The sequence below is a fragment of the Muntiacus reevesi genome, chromosome 6 (assembly GCF_963930625.1).
Source record: "Muntiacus reevesi chromosome 6, mMunRee1.1, whole genome shotgun sequence".
In the NCBI taxonomy this organism is placed as follows: Eukaryota; Metazoa; Chordata; class Mammalia; order Artiodactyla; family Cervidae; genus Muntiacus; species Muntiacus reevesi.
In genome coordinates, this window is record NC_089254.1 from 88,400,569 (window position 1) to 88,416,267 (window position 15,699).

Below are 15,699 nucleotides of genomic sequence, written 5' to 3' on the forward strand. Positions count from 1 at the left end.
TTGAAGAAAATTGAGGAAATACAGAAAAATAGGGGAAAGAAAATAAAAATACCCTTATTAAACTACTTGCATATGTGCATGCTTGTGTGCATGCTCATTTGCTCAGTTGTGTCCGACTCTTTGCGACCCTATGGACTGTAGCCGGCCAGGCTCCTCTGTCCATGGGATTCCCCAGGCAGGAATACTGGAGTGGATTGCCATGGAGTGGATTCCTCCTCCAGGAAATTTTCCCAACCCAGGGATCGAACCCATGTCTCTTACATCTCCTCCATTGGCAGGTGGGTTCTTTACCACTAGCACCACCTGGGAAGCCCAAACTACTTGTATATAACCAATGTTAATATTTGGTTGCAACTAACTATATATATATATATATATATATATATATATATATATATATTCACTCATACACACACATATTATTTAAGAAAATAAGGACTTTACATGTTTCCATTCACATAGCTGCACATAATATTCCACTACTTAGTTTTTTAAAAAATGATTGTTTCATGCTATTATTGGGCATTTATTACAGTATTCTTCCTATAAGTCCAAAATGAACATCCTTGCACATGAATCTTTGACCTTATCTCTGATTACTTCCTTAAGATAGAGTCCTAGAAGTGGAGTTACTTGGCTAAGGTAGTTTTGATTCATATTTTTCCAGTTTTCTGAGTTTGAACTGAGTTCAACATCATTTGGAGCTCTAGCTACATATATAATGGACATGAAATAAAGACAAAGTTAATGGAACATTAATTTCTAAATTCTCGTTTTGTCAAGATATCTAGCTCTGCAATAGGCCATCTTTACCCATGTACTAAAAAGTTTCCTCACCCCCTGGCATAGGAAGTCTTACAGTTTCTAAATTTCCAAAAGTTTATGTTCAAATTCAATCTATTAAACTAGGAAAAAATTAAAATTAAATCCCAAATATAAGAGAAGGAGGATGAACGTATGATTGTATAGAAGTTAGGTGTGATCTTTGGAAGCAGGTTGCTAGCGAAGGCAGGGGGTATGGCCTCAACAAGTATTATAGGATGTTCAGTGTCTGGGTGGTTGTTTTGAGCAATGGTATGAAAAATAGGTGTGTAACATGATGCTTTAGAAGTGAAATATATTAGATCTTTTATATTTATTAATATCCTTTTAACTTTATGTGTACTTTATAACATCATGTTATTACAACAATACATTTATAATTTCTAAATAAACATACATTGTATTTTGAAGTCAATGAGTATCAGAGCTAGAAATTTCTTAGTATTTTGCCCAATCTTACCCTCTGCTCATAAAGAAACAGGTGGAGTGGTGAAGTGTTATCCAAAGCAGAGGGTCAGAATTTACATGACCTGGCTATTTGCAAAGAAATATTTGGCATTTCCTTTTAGATCAAGCAAGTGAAATTATTAAGTTCTTTTGAAAAAAATTATTTATTTTAGGCTGCACTGGGTCTTTGTTGGTGCGCTTGGGCTTTAGTTTTGGCAAGTTGGAACTGCTCTCTAGTTGTGGTGTGCAGGATTCTCATTGCAGTGGCTTCTCTAGTTGCAGAACACAGGCTCTAGACCTTTGGCTCAGAACTTGCAGCTCCCAAGCTGTAGAGCACAGGCTCAGTAGTTGTGCATGGGCTTAATTGTTCCCTGGGATGTGGGATCTTCCCAGACCGGGGATTAAACCTGTGTCCCCTGTATTGGCAGGCAATTTCTTAACCACTGGACCACCAAGGAAGGCCCAAGTTAATTCTTAAAAGGTACTTCATCACAAAATTCCTCAAATTTGGGTTTGATTTATATTCAAAAATACCTATAAAAATATGTTCATATCACTTAAATTTATATGCTTGATCCTTTCATCTATCTCTATTATTTTCTCTTTTTTTCTATATTAGTTTCTAACCCGGATATTTACATATATTCCAGAAGATTTTTGTGTTATTGTTTTCATTTTTGTTTTATTTATGTTCAGGTATTAAGGTCTCTAGCATTCCTTTTAGGCATTATTTAGCCAGTGATTTGTGACCTCCTTAAAAAAGTCTTTGTTTTTACATTCACTGTCACTATTTAAAACCAACAATGCAATTAGCATTATTGTTTCTCTATTCTAGATAAAATGTGAACATATCATAAGGTATACATCCATTTTCCATGAGGTTTTATACAAAAGAAGGACCATGGATAAGTTTTTTTGTTTGTTTGTTTTGTTTTTGCATTTTTTTTCAATTTTCCTAGTTGTCACCCTTTCTATGAGCGCTAGGTGATTTTTTTTTTTTAAACTCACATCCCCAGATCCCTCCTCAAAGCACAAATGGTTTGCTAAAGCTTCCCAGATGACTTTGAAATTTTCTTTTCTTTTCCTGCATACCTCCTTACATCACTTTTAAGAATAATAACTCTTATACCTAGATCTAGGTCCTTAATCTGGCAGGAACTTAATTGTTAGAAATTCATATGATAAGGAAGTTATTCTAAAACAATATGGGAAAAGAAGATGTAAGCTAATAATAGGATTTCATTTTCAGTTATGTGAACCATAATAAATTAAAAGAATCATTTACCAAGAGATGACTATTATTGTGAATTTCAATCACTAAGTATTATAACTTCGCAAATGTTTTTGCAAATAGGTTCAAATAACTGCAGGACTGACATGGCATGAAAAACCCGAGTTTGTATATAGAAAAGGCAGACAGACTGGGCTTTGCCACTACAGCTTTAAGTGATCTTGAGCAAGTTTCCTGTAGGCTGTAGGAGTTTCATCTATAAAAGAAAGAAAGGTTAAAATTAGATGAGCATCAGCTTTCCTTAGGCTATAAAATTCTAGATTCATTATAAAACAGATAAGTTACTATTAATAATTTCAATTTCTTGTCTGAGGGAAGACAAAGACCCAGAGAACTGCCCCTTTATAAAGGATTTAAACTTCCCAAAGGTGCAACTCTTTCTCTGAGCTCACCCATATGACTTTCCACATGTACTTTTCCTTTCAGTAAACTTTTTACTCTTTAAAAAAAATAAATAATTTCAGTTTCTCAGTGAAGAGCTGGTTTTCAATTTGAAAGTAGTGTCATCACTTCAGGACTTTAATAAGCTATTAAGGATCTTCCCTGGTGGTCCAGTGGCTAAGACTCCCAATGCAGGGGCCTGGGTTTGATCCCTGGTCAGGGAACTAGATCCCACATGCTGCAACTAAAGATCCTGAGTGCTGCAACTAGACATGGCAGAGCCAAATACATAAATATTTTTAAAAGAAAAAAAAACACAAAGGTTTGAGTTGTGTTATATTTTTACACTTTGCAGCATTTCTTTAAAGGCTCAGTCACTCCCCTTTAAGACAGGAAACCTCAGTGTTTTCTTGTTGGTGGTTTTGCTTGTAAGAATTACAGTAGGACATAAGAAAGAGCTTCTCTACCATTAGGTCTGAAAGAAGCTGAGAAAGTAAGAGGTCATACCATATTTTCTTCTAGTTAAGTGTGCCTGGAATTCCTGAAGTGCAGTCAGAAGATGAGTAGTAACTAAAGACAGAGTGTTAGAATTCAGTGAGTACTGCAAATCGAGGTTTAATCCCTGGTTGGGGCGTTTACTATGTGACCTTAGCCAAACCGTCTTCCTCTTTCTGGGCCTCAGGTTTTGCTTCTATGGATAACAGAATTGGACTAAAACAGTCAAGTCTGTTTCAGTGCTCAGATTCTTACCAATCTGATCTTCTCAGTACGAAAGGAAGAAACACTCTGTTCTTCCTTTCCTCATGAGTTAATTATCCACTTAATTGGCATAAGCCTGGGTTTTTTTGTTTGACTTGGCTCACTCAGCAGAGCTGTGGATGGATCTTTGAGAACAGAACCATTGTGCCTTAGAAATGCTCTGAAAGGGTAGGATGTGATTGCTGAACTGAATCTTTATACCAGAGGTGTATGCAAACAAATATTTATTTGTGAGAGTGGAACATGGGCAAATGCTTTCTTTTTTAATTTCAGATGGCTGGAAGTGAGTTAAGTTCTTGCTTTGAATACTATTAAGTACCAGGAACAGGAGAATATAGCCAGCCAAGTGCTGCTGTTCACAAAATATATCCCCCAACAGAAGTTTGCGTCTTACTTAATATGCTGAGTTCTTTAAAAAAGAAAGAAAGAAAGATGACCTGCCTTAAATGAACATTAAAAAATTTTCAAGACCAGCAAATCTAGAGATTTCCCTGGTGGTCCAGTGGTTAAGACTCTGCCCTTACACTGCAGGGGGTGTGGGTTCAATCCTTTGTCAGGAAAATAAGACCCCACATGCCACGCAGTGCAGCCAGAAAATAAATAGAATAACAGGGCTTTAAAAAAAAAAAATAAAAGACAGAAGACTGGCAAATCCAAATAGGTACTCACAGACCTAAAGGCTTTCTGGAAAAAAAGATAATTTGTTGGGTTGGAAGAAGGGAGAAGGCTTGGGCAAGGCTCTGACAAAGCAGACAACCTGGGCGAGCCACTGACCAGTATGTGTGCTTTCGATGCCCGCTCCATGATGCCAGAAGTGGGACTAGTTAGGGTCAGGGAAGCATCATTAGAAGGAAAGGAGAGCAAGGCCCTGGGCAGGTGAGACTGCCTTCAGGGGAAACTAGGGCAGCTCTTAGGACTCTTGAGACTCAGCTCTCAGGAAAAGGCAGCCGCAGTCAACATTCTGTCACTCAAAACTTTTTAACTTTTAAGCCAACTGGAGAAAGTAAGCCACAGAATTATTGAATGGTCATAGCTAAAATGATCTTAAAGGTTATCTTAGTTCAACCTGTTATAGGAAACAGGGAAATTACTTGCCTGAGATGATACAGCCAGGGTCAAAGCCATGACCCAGGTGTCCTGGTGCCTATTCCAGGGCTGCTTCTACAAGACCAGGCTGCTATTTCCATACTCCATAAGGAATGCAAGGCTTTTATGCATATTAGAAGTCAGGATAAAGGAAGCTCACAATGGAAATATAATTACCTGGTTTTTTTTTCACTGCTTCTTATTTTAAAAAATAAACATATAAAAGTCTGTCTCCTCTGTTAGCCACACAAGATGTCACATCTATAAAACCTGATCTGTTTTTTGGGCAAGCCAGATTAGCTAATGCACCTGAGTGGAAACTCCTGTGGAAGTTTCTTTTAGAACAAAACAGATGGTTTTCATGGGGCTGGTTCTAAACACAATATTGAACATTTACTAGAGGAAAGAGATTGTTATTATTATTATTATTATTTTGACCACCGCATGTGGCTTACCTGATCTTGGTTCCCTGACCCAAGATCGAACCTGGGCCCCTGTAGTAAACATGCCAAGTCCTAACCACTGGACCACCAGGGAACATCCTGGGAGAACATCATTTCTAAACAGTGTTTCTGAAAAGTTTCCCTGCAGCTTCTTGATCCTCAGTATTATTTATTTTTAGGAGAGCCTAATATCCTTACAAGTGTTGGCTGTTCATCTCACAGTTGATGTATGTCTACCTTGCTTGCTTTAGATTCATTTGTGTGTGTTGGGGGGTAATCTTCCACTCACCGGAAAGCAGTTGATTTCTGCTCATTCCTCACTTCTACATCCTCTCACACTGAAGACATGAGGAACTTCCAAGGTGTTAGTTGACCACCATGTATGTTAACTGATTCATGTAGCTTCTGACACCAATATATATTTATGAGCCCCAGAATCCATAAAGACTCTTATTTTTGTCCCTGAAAGATGTTTCTATGAGTAATTACCTGTTTCTGATCTGACATCCATCTGGTTGGGTGCTCACAAGCTATCAAGAAACATTTAAGAGAAACACCTGGTTCAAATTAACCATCTGCCATTTTTCCAACCATGCTAGAGAATTAAGTAATTTACTGCAACAAGGTTTGATAAAGGAGGGCAGAGGCTGATTTTTTAAAAAAATTAACTGTAATGAATATCAGATCCATCCAATACTGTTCGAAATCTGCCAGAATAATTCTTGGCTATTACCAATATAGCTTACATAAATGCAAAGTGTATGGGGGTAAAATTCTATCATCTCTTATTCTGATCCTAAAGCAGAAAGCTACACAAGAAATCTTGCTCAAATGATATTCGTATGTTCATATATCATCTTTCTAAGCAGTACTTGCTCTTGGTACAGACTCTTCCAGGATTGGCAGCTGTTGTGTCTTCAGAGGAAGGATACTGCATACCTTGAGGAGAAGGGAGGATGTGAGGAGTGGGATGGAAAGGAGGTAGCATTTCATATGGAAGGCTTCACTTGAACTGACCAACAGTGACTTCCAGACTCTGTGGGAAGGAAAGCCTTGTAGGTGTTGAGATAATTGTTGTTGTTCAGTCACTAAGTCCTATTCAACTCTTTGCAACCCCATGGATGCCAGGCTTCTCTGTCCTTCACTGTCTCCCAGAGTTTGCTCAAATTCATGTCCATTGAGTCAGTTATGCTATCCAACCATCTCATCCTCTGCCACCCTCTTCTGTTGCCCTCAGTCTTTCCCAGCATCAGAGTCTTTTCCAGTGAGTTGATTCTTCGTGTCAGGTGGCCAAAGTAAGTATTGGAGTTTCATCTTCAACATCAGTCTTTCCAGTGAATATTCAGGGTTGATTTCCTTTAGGATTGACTGGTTTGATCTCCTTGCTGTCCAATGGACTCCCAAGAGTCTTCTCTAGCACCACAATTCAATAGCATCAATTTTTTGGCACTCAGTCTTCTTTATGGTTCAGTTCTCACATCTGTACATGACTGTGGGAAAAACTTTAGCTTTAACTATATGGATCTTTGTTGGCAGAGTGATGTCTCTGCTTTTTTAATACACTAAATTTGTCATAGCTTTTCTTCCAAGGAGCAAGCTTCTTTTAATTTCATAGCCTCAGTCCCTGTCAGCAGTGATTTTGGAGCCCAAGAAAATAAAGTCTGTCAGTTTCTACTTTTTCCCCTTCTGTTTGTCAAGAAGTGATGGGACTGAATGCCATGATCTTAGTTTTTTGAATGTTGAGTTTCAAGCCAGCTTTTCATCCTCTTCTTTCTCCCTCATCAAGAGGCTCTTTAGTTCCTCTTCACTTTCTTCCATTAGAGTGGTATCATCTGAGTATCTGATGATACCAGCCTGTGAGTCATCCCAGCAATCTTGATTCCAGCCTATGATTCATCCAGCCCTGCGTTTCACATGATGTACTGTTCATATAAATTAAACAAACAGGATGACAGTATACAGCCTTGTCATATTCTTTTCCCAGTTTTCAACTAGTCAGTTGTTCTATGTAAGGTTCTAACTGTTCCTTCTTGATCTTCATACAGGTTTCTCAGGAGACAGGTAAAGTGGTCTGGTATTCCCATCTGTTTAAGAATTTTCCACAATTTGTTGTGATCCACACAAAGGATTTAGCATAGTCAATGAAGCAGAAGTAGATATTTTTCTGGAATTCCCTTGCTTTTTCTGTGATGTAGTGGATGTTGACAATTTGAGCTCTGGTATCTCTGCCTTTTCTATACCCAGTTTGTACATCTAGATGTTCTGGTTCACATACTGCTGAAGCCTAGCTTGAAGGATTTTGAGCATAACCTTACTAGCATGCAAAATGAAATTAGTTGTACGATAGTTTTAACATTTTGGGGGATTGCCCTTCTTTAGGATTGGAATGAAAACTGGCCTTTTCCAGTCTTTTAACCATTAATGAGTTTTCCAAATTTGCTGATATATTGAGTGTAGCACTTTAACAGCGTCATCTTTAGGATTTGAAATAGCTCAGGTGGAATTCTGTCACCTCCATTTACTTTGTTCGTACTGATGCTTCCTAAGGGCCACTTGACTTTACACTCCAGGATGTCTGGCTCTAGGTGAATGACCACACCATCGTGGTTATCCAGGTAATTAAGACCTTTTTTGTGTAGTTCTTCTGTGTTTTTTGACCACCTCTTCTTAATTTCTTTTGCTTCTGTTAGGTCCTTTCCATTTATATCCTTTTATCATGCTCATCCTTGCATGAAATGTTCCTTTGATAGCTCAAGTTTTCTTGAAGATCTTTCTAGTCTTTCCCATTCTGTTGTTTTCCTCTACATCTTTGCATTATTCATTTAAGAAGGTCTTCTTATCTCTCCTTGCTAACCTCTGGAACTCTGCATTCAGATAGGTATATCTTTCCCTTTCTCTCTTGCTTCTCACTTCTTTTCTTTCTTCAGCTATTTGTAAAGCCTCTCAGACAACCACTTTGCCTTCTTAAATTTCTTTTTCTTTGGGGTAGTTTTGGTCACTGCCTCCTGTACAATGTTACGAACCTCTCTCCATAGTTCTTCAGGCATTTTTTCTACCAAATCCAATCACTAAATCTATTCATCACCTCTACTGTATAATCACAAAGGATTTGATTTAGGTCATACCTGAATGGCCCATTGGTTTTTCCCTACTTTCTTCAATTTAAGCCTGAATTTTACAGTAAGGAGCTGATGATCTGAGCCACAGTCAGGTCAAGGTCTTGTTTTTGCTTACTGTATAGAGCTTCTCCATCTTCTGTGAAGAATATAATCAATCTGATTTCTGTATTGACCATCTGGTGATGTCCATGTGTAGAGTCATCTCTTGTCTTGTTGGAAGATGGTGTTTGCTATGGCCAGTGTGTTCTCTTGACAAAACTGTGTTTGCCTTTGCCCTGCTTCATCTTGTACTCCAAGGCCAAAAACTTGCCTATTACTCCAGATACCACTTGACTTCCTACTTTTGCATTCCAACCCCCTATGATGAAAAGGACATCTTTTTTTTTTTTTTTTGGTATTAGTTCTAGAAGGTCTTGTAGGTCTTCACAGAACCATTCAACTTCAGCTTCTTCAGCATTAGTGGTTGTGGCATAGACTTAGATTTCTGTGATATTGAATGGTTTACCTTGGAAACGAACCAAGATCATTCTGTCATTTTTGAGATTGCACCCAAGTACTGCATTTTGGACTCTTTTGTTGACTATGAGGGCTACTCTTTCTTTTAAGGGATTTTTGCCCATAGTAGTAGATGTAATGGTCATCCAAATTAAATTTGTCCATTCCTGTCCATTTTAGTTCACTGATTCCTAAAATGTCGATGTTCACTCTCACCGTCTCCTGTTTGACCACATCCAATTTACCTTGATTCATGGATCTAACATTCCAGGTTCCAATGCAACATTGTTCTTTACAGCATCAGACTTTACTTTCGCCACCAGACACATCCACAACTAAGGATTGTTTCCACTTTGGCCCAGATGCTTCATTCTTTCTGGAGCTATTAGTAATTGCCTCTGCTCTTCTCCTTAGCATTTTGGACACCTTCTAACCTGAGGGGGCTTATCTTCCCAGGTCTCATATCTTTTTGCATTTTCATACTGTTTGTGGGGTTCTCACCACAAGAAAACTGGAGTGATTTGCCATTCCCTTCTCCATTGGACCATGTTTTGTCAGAACTCTCCACTGTGAGCCTTTTGTCTTGGATGGCCCTGCTTGGGCATGGCTCAAAACTTAATTGAGTTACGCAAGCCCCTTTGTCATGACAAGGCTATGATCCATGAAGGGTTGAGATAATACTCTCTCAGTGTTAGTTGCTCAGTTGTGTTTGACTTTGCAACCCCATGGGCTGTAGTCTGCCAGGCTCCTCTGTCCATGAATTCTCCAGGCAAGAATACTGGAGTGGGTTGCCATTCCCTTCTCCAGGGGATCTTCCCAGCCCAGGGAGTGAACCTAGGTCTCCTGCATTGCAGGCAGATTCTTTACCATCTCAACCACCAGGGAAGCCCCATGAGATAATGATGGGCATGGCTTATTACAGGAAGCTGGAGACAACAACCAGTTCTGCTGGAGGAACCTCTTTTCCTGCATCAATCTCCTGAGGCTGCTCAATAAACTAACCAAATGGAAGCATTCCAGAACCATGGTGAGTAGGACTTCAGATCATGGTGTTCACTAGCTGGATTTTTTAAATTTTTATTAAATATGGACTTCCTGCTTTGTGAACTCTATAGACAGACACTGAATGCTCCATAAGACTTGGCACCTCCTAATTCTAGGCACTTATTTTATAATTATTTCCCAATCCATTTCTTTTTGGGGAACCGAATATGGACCCTCCCTCAGGGCAGCTCTGGTAAGGAAGTGAGCATTGTTTTTTGGATTATAGTCACGCATTATAGTCATGATACAAGTCTAAGATTGCTCACTGCAGCATTATTTGTAATCATCAAAGATTGGAAGCAACATAAATGTTCATTAATACCAACTGGTTAAATAATTTATGGTACATCATTACAGTAGAATGTAAATAAAACCATTAAAAAGAATGAGATAGTTCTATACTGCTTTGGAATAATTTTCAAATTATATTGTTAAGTAAAAATCAAGGTGTGGAATAGTATGAAAGGGTATATATTTGCTATCATTTTTGTTAATAAAAGTAATGCCTACATACATACAGTTACCTCCAGAGGATACACTGGTAACCGTAGAAATGGCATGTGTGGCTGACAAAATTTTTTGACCCTTTGAATATTAGATATTTTGAATTGTGAAATGTAAATGGAGTGCTTCCTTTCTTTTCTTAAAGACTAAATCTAAATGAGGCCTGGACCATGGATTTCCCAAAACTCCCCACGGTAGTCTGAGGTTAGCCAGGTTCGGCTTAATTTATCTGTGAGTTGAAAATTCCAGGAAACTTTAGATCCTTATCTATCTTTCTTCACCCTTACCCCTCTTTAAATGGACAGATGCTGGTGGTATTTAAATCTGCTCCAATCCTAAAGCGGGCCCTCAAGGTCAAACAGGCCATGCTGCAACTTTATGTGCTGAAGCTGCTGAAAATACAGACCAAGTACCTGGGGCGCCAGTGGAGGAAAAGCAACATGAAAACCATGTCAGCCATTTACCAGAAAGTGCGCCACCGCATGAATGACGACTGGGCTTACGGGAATGGTGAGTGTTCTCAGAGCTTTTGGCCTCTGGGAGTGGCCCGGGGTTTAAATAAAGCTAATTAGACCTCTCTACTCTTTTGGTACGAACTGTTAACATATTTTAGATGAGAAAATGTGTGACGAGAGTCAGGTGCTGCTGTAACAAACAGTAAGGCACTGCCATGTACCCTTTTCCAAGTAAACTGGTAATTCATTATTATAAAACCAGTCACTTGAGGAATCATTACCCCTTTTCAGAATGTTCCTTTAAGTGACAGGTTTCTCTGAGAGGTTCTTAAGATTAAAAAACTCTTTGCCACCCCATGGACTGTAGCCCACCAGGCTCCTCTATCCATGGAATTCTCCAGGCAAGAATACTGGAGTGAGTTGCCATTTCCTTCTCCCGGGGATCTTCCTGACCCGGGGGTTGAATGTGAGTCTCCTACATTACATGTCTGAGCCACCAGGGAAGCCATAAAATTAAAATAACCTTTAATTATTACAAAGCAGTTAGAAAATACAAGGAAGCAAACACTTTACTGTATTATCATATTTATGCCACATTTGTCCCACCCAAAGATTGAAACAGAAATCTTTTTTTTCATTTATTTTTATTGGAGGCTTACTTTTTTTTATTAGTTGGAGGCTAATTACTTTTTTTTTCCAGAAATCTTATCATATATTCTTACAGATTTTTTCTTCTACATATATGTATAGGTTTTAGTTAAATGAAAGTAAATTGTATATGCTATTTTATAATCTTCTCTTTTTAGTTAACATTATCTCTACCTTTCCATATCAGTATATGTTCATTTTATCTAATAATCAAGTCCATGTTCAGAATTTCCCAGTTGCCCCAAAATGTTCTTTAAAGCCTTTTTTCCCAAGTCATAATCTAGCCCAGGACCACAAATTTCATCTGATTGTTATGTCCTTTTATTTGTTTTGAATCTAGCAAGTTTTTTTTTCCATAACACTGACAAAACTGAAGAACTAGGCCAGCTCTCCTACAGAATATCCACCTTCTGGACTTGTCTGCTTGCTTCTTTGTAGTTTCATTTACCTTATTTCTCTATCTCTGGCATTATCTGTAGACTAAAAGGTAGATCTAAAGTTTTGATTAATTCAACTTAAATCTTTTTGGCTATAGTACAGTCTAGGTAATGTATTATTCTATAGTGAACTGCATATTGTATCTCATATTGCATCACATATCACATATTGTATCAGGAGACAGTATATTTCTGATTGACCTACCAAGATATAGGCTTACCAGAGCTGGAAGAATTTATTTTGAAGAGCTGTAGTGGGATTTGGCCATCATTTGCATAATTGTGTTTAAGAGTTATTGGTTAGATCACTAATGATTTGTCTTCACTGGGATTTGTCACCTGCCTGAATATAGAGGATGTGGCTTCCCTGGTGGCTTAGATGGTAAAGCGTCTGCCTGCAATGTGGGAGACCCAGGTTTGATCCATGAGTCGGGAAGAGTCCCTGGAGAAGGAAATGGCAGCCCACTCCAGTACTCTTGCCTGGAAAACTCCATGGATGGAGGAACCTGGTAGTCTACAGTCCATGGAGTCACAAAGAGTCGGACACGACTGAGCACCTTCACTTTCTTTTGAATATAGAGGATGCTGCAGTAAATAGAGTGCAGAGAACTAAGAGAACCACATGACCGGCAGATAATAAGCCAGTATGCAACTTCTCTAAGACCTAAAGCACAATTAACTGTTTAAGTTCTTGTGAGGTGAAAGAAAGCGAAAGTGGAGTCACTCAGTCATGTCTTGACTTTTTGCAACCCCATGGACTGTAGCCTGCCAGGTTCCGCTGTCCATGGGATCCTGCAGGCAAGAATACTGGAGTGGGTTGCCATTTCCTTCTCCAAGGGATCTTCCCAACCCAGGGATTGAACCCCGGTCTCCTGCATTGCAGGCAGACTCTTTACCCTCTGAGCTATCAGGGAACCCTAACGCCTAAGTTCTTCTAGGTTTTTAAAACATGGGCATGTTTTATCTTGCAAATGGCAATCTGTCACTGCTGCCTTCATGAGCCCAAACCAAAGCTGCACCTGTTGAGTGCGAGACATGAAAAAATCTGGGAAATACATACCTCTGGCCCTGAAATAAGTGTCTAAATGGGGTAAATAGAAGCGAAGCAGATTGTTTTCCGTTTTAACTTTCTTGGAAGACTTCACCTCATAATATTAACATAAGCTGCATATGGATTTATCATGCGCAGGATGGGGGGGTGGGAGTGGATCCAGGAAGCCAAGAAAGTCTTTAGTAGTTAGTCCATGCTGATTCTCCTTGTGCCCCTTCCCACCTCTTACCATTCCTTGAAAACTGTGATTTCTTTCAAATGGTAACTTCCATTTCCAAGGAAAGTTCAGTAGAGGGAATTGAGTTTTTATTTGGGGGAAATATAATATATATAATTAGTAATAGAGTGAAATAATGAAAAGGAAATGCAATAGAAAGAGGTTCATCTCCCTCGGGGCCCTCATCTCCTTCTCAGTGGTTATCACTGTTAGCCAGTTTCTAGATGCTTCCAAAGATAGTCTCTACATGTATAAGCACATGTACATGGGCATGTATCTTTTAAACCTGACTGGAAGCGTGTTATGTACTTACTTTGTACATTGCTCTTTGCAAAAAGGGGAATTCTGAGCTGTTCCATTGTTGGTGTCCCATAGACCATGCTCTGTGCTAAGATGAGGAGTGTCCTAAGTTGTATACACCTTTTTCTTTCTAATCTTCCCAATACAGACATCGATGCCAGGCCATGGGACTTCCAAGCGGAAGAATGCACCTTGAGGGCCAACATTGAAGCTTTTAACAGCCGCCGGTATGACAGACCCCAGGACTCTGAGTTTTCACCTGTGGATAACTGCTTGCAGAGTGTGCTGGGGCAGAGGTTGGATCTACCTGAGGATTTCCACTATTCCTATGAGCTCTGGCTGGAGAGAGAGGTGTTTTCACAGCCCATCTGTTGGGAGGAGCTGCTCCAGAATCACTGACTGAGCTCTTATCAACAAGCATCTGATAGGTGGGGGTTGGCTCCAATAAATGGTGCTCTGCCAACCCTGCCCACTCAGCCTTTGTTTCCAGCCCTGGGAGTGCTTGTTCAGGGTAGAGCTGGCCTAGCCTTAGGATACCTAGCGTGGTTCAGGACTGTTCTGGGGACAGTTAGGCCTGGAGATAGTACAAGGCTGGGATCCTAAGTGATAAAAAAAAATTGATTTCCTTGCCCTGGGGTCATTTGGGTGCCCAGCCGCCCTTGAAATCTCCTGCTGGATCAGTCCTGGCCAGGCTCTTTGTGGGACCGCTCCCTCCTTTAGTCTTGCTAGAACCAGGCTAGCCTCTGCTGGCCCCAAGAGTGGGAATAAGTTTATTATGGCATTTGACTTATAGCATTCATCATAGGTAATAGGAACTGCAGGTCATAAAATAGCGAGGACATTTTCTTCTTGCTCACCCTGGATTACCAGAGGGTTTGCAAACCTAACATTGAAATTAAGTCTGTATTTTAAAAGTTAACATTTTGACACCTTTTTCTAAAATTCGCTCTTAAGATTTTTAGAGCACCTGCATCTTCTCTGTGAAGGGTGATGGTTTACTGTTACATAAATACTGCATGTTAGAGAAAAGTATATCATGTAAAGTGTTTTTTCTTTATTCCTTAAGACATCTATGTTCAATGTGAAATTTCCTTGTGTACTCAATGTACGGCATGGAGTGATCTGCCACAAACCAATATGAAACAGTCAGGCCTCCTCCAAAGATGTTTCATGTTTTTCTGAAACCACTTCAGTCTTAAAATGACTGAGTACATTGCAGAAAATTATCCTTTTCACCCAGTTCATTTTTAAATGACAGGCTAACTATAGGAGGTTTTATTTATTGAGATGACACGTCCATTAGTGCTCATGATCGATTTATTTTTTAATGAAATAGAACACCAAGAGCATCACAGCTTACCATTTTTCTTTTTTCTCCTATGTTGATTAGTGATTTTGTACCCCCCTTTTTACTGCTAGCAGTTTCAAAGTGTCCTGTGGATATTTAGCAATTCTGTTTCTACCTAAAAGTATTACACATTTCTTTGAAAATGTAAGGATTCATGTACCAACCTCTTTAAACTTCTCTCTCTTACAGCAGAATCACATGCTTCCCAACTGAAACAGTTTTTAGGAAAGTTTCTAATTCAGTCAGGATCATTTTATTTCTCTTCTGTCCTCCAAGTTAATGGCATCTGTAGTTTCAAGCTTTTTTACTTTAAATGACCCTCCCTGCAACAAGGACACTACTGAATCTTTTTTGTGATAGCACCAGGCCACTTTTATGGTGCCAGGAGGTCTAGTCAAAATCAAGCTTATTCACTCCACCCTTTGTCAACCACAGTCTCTCTCGGAAGTCATAATTTTTTATGCTAATAATTTCCAAAGAAACTAAACCAGAACTCTGATCATAGCTTGGATTTTACCTCCTTGTGCTGTAGAACAGTAGGATTTTTGTTTGTTTGTTTGTTTTCTGGTGAGATCATGAAGAATGTTAAATATGTAATGGATGAAACTTAATATAGTCTGTAAATTTCACCTGAGTAGCACAGCAGTCCTCATTGCAATTGAAATTTACTGAGTATATCATTATTGAACTCTATTTTATGATTTTAATGTGATTTAAGTGGAAGGACAACTTTTAAGGAAAGAGCAATTATCAATCTATTTATTTTGAATATACAATATATAGTATTTAATTTAATCACAAACAGGTTACTCTTAAAAATATGCACATAAATGCTTTCTAAGGCACAGATGT

General features: G+C 38.9%; 1 protein-coding gene across 3 annotated transcripts in view; it reads left to right on the forward strand.

Moving 5' to 3' along the window:
- STRIP2 (striatin interacting protein 2) overlaps positions 1–15,481 on the forward strand; it is a 46,072-nt gene extending 30,591 nt beyond the window's left edge. For all 3 annotated transcript variants that reach the window (XM_065938885.1, XM_065938886.1, XM_065938887.1), the window contains 3 exons: positions 9,766–9,870; positions 10,697–10,901; positions 13,648–15,481. In XM_065938885.1, coding sequence (XP_065794957.1) covers positions 9,766–9,870; positions 10,697–10,901; positions 13,648–13,898 — 561 coding nt within the window. In that variant the 3' untranslated portion in view covers positions 13,899–15,481. The remainder of the gene's footprint in view (positions 1–9,765; positions 9,871–10,696; positions 10,902–13,647) is intronic.
- The last annotated feature ends 218 nt before the right edge of the window (positions 15,482–15,699 follow it).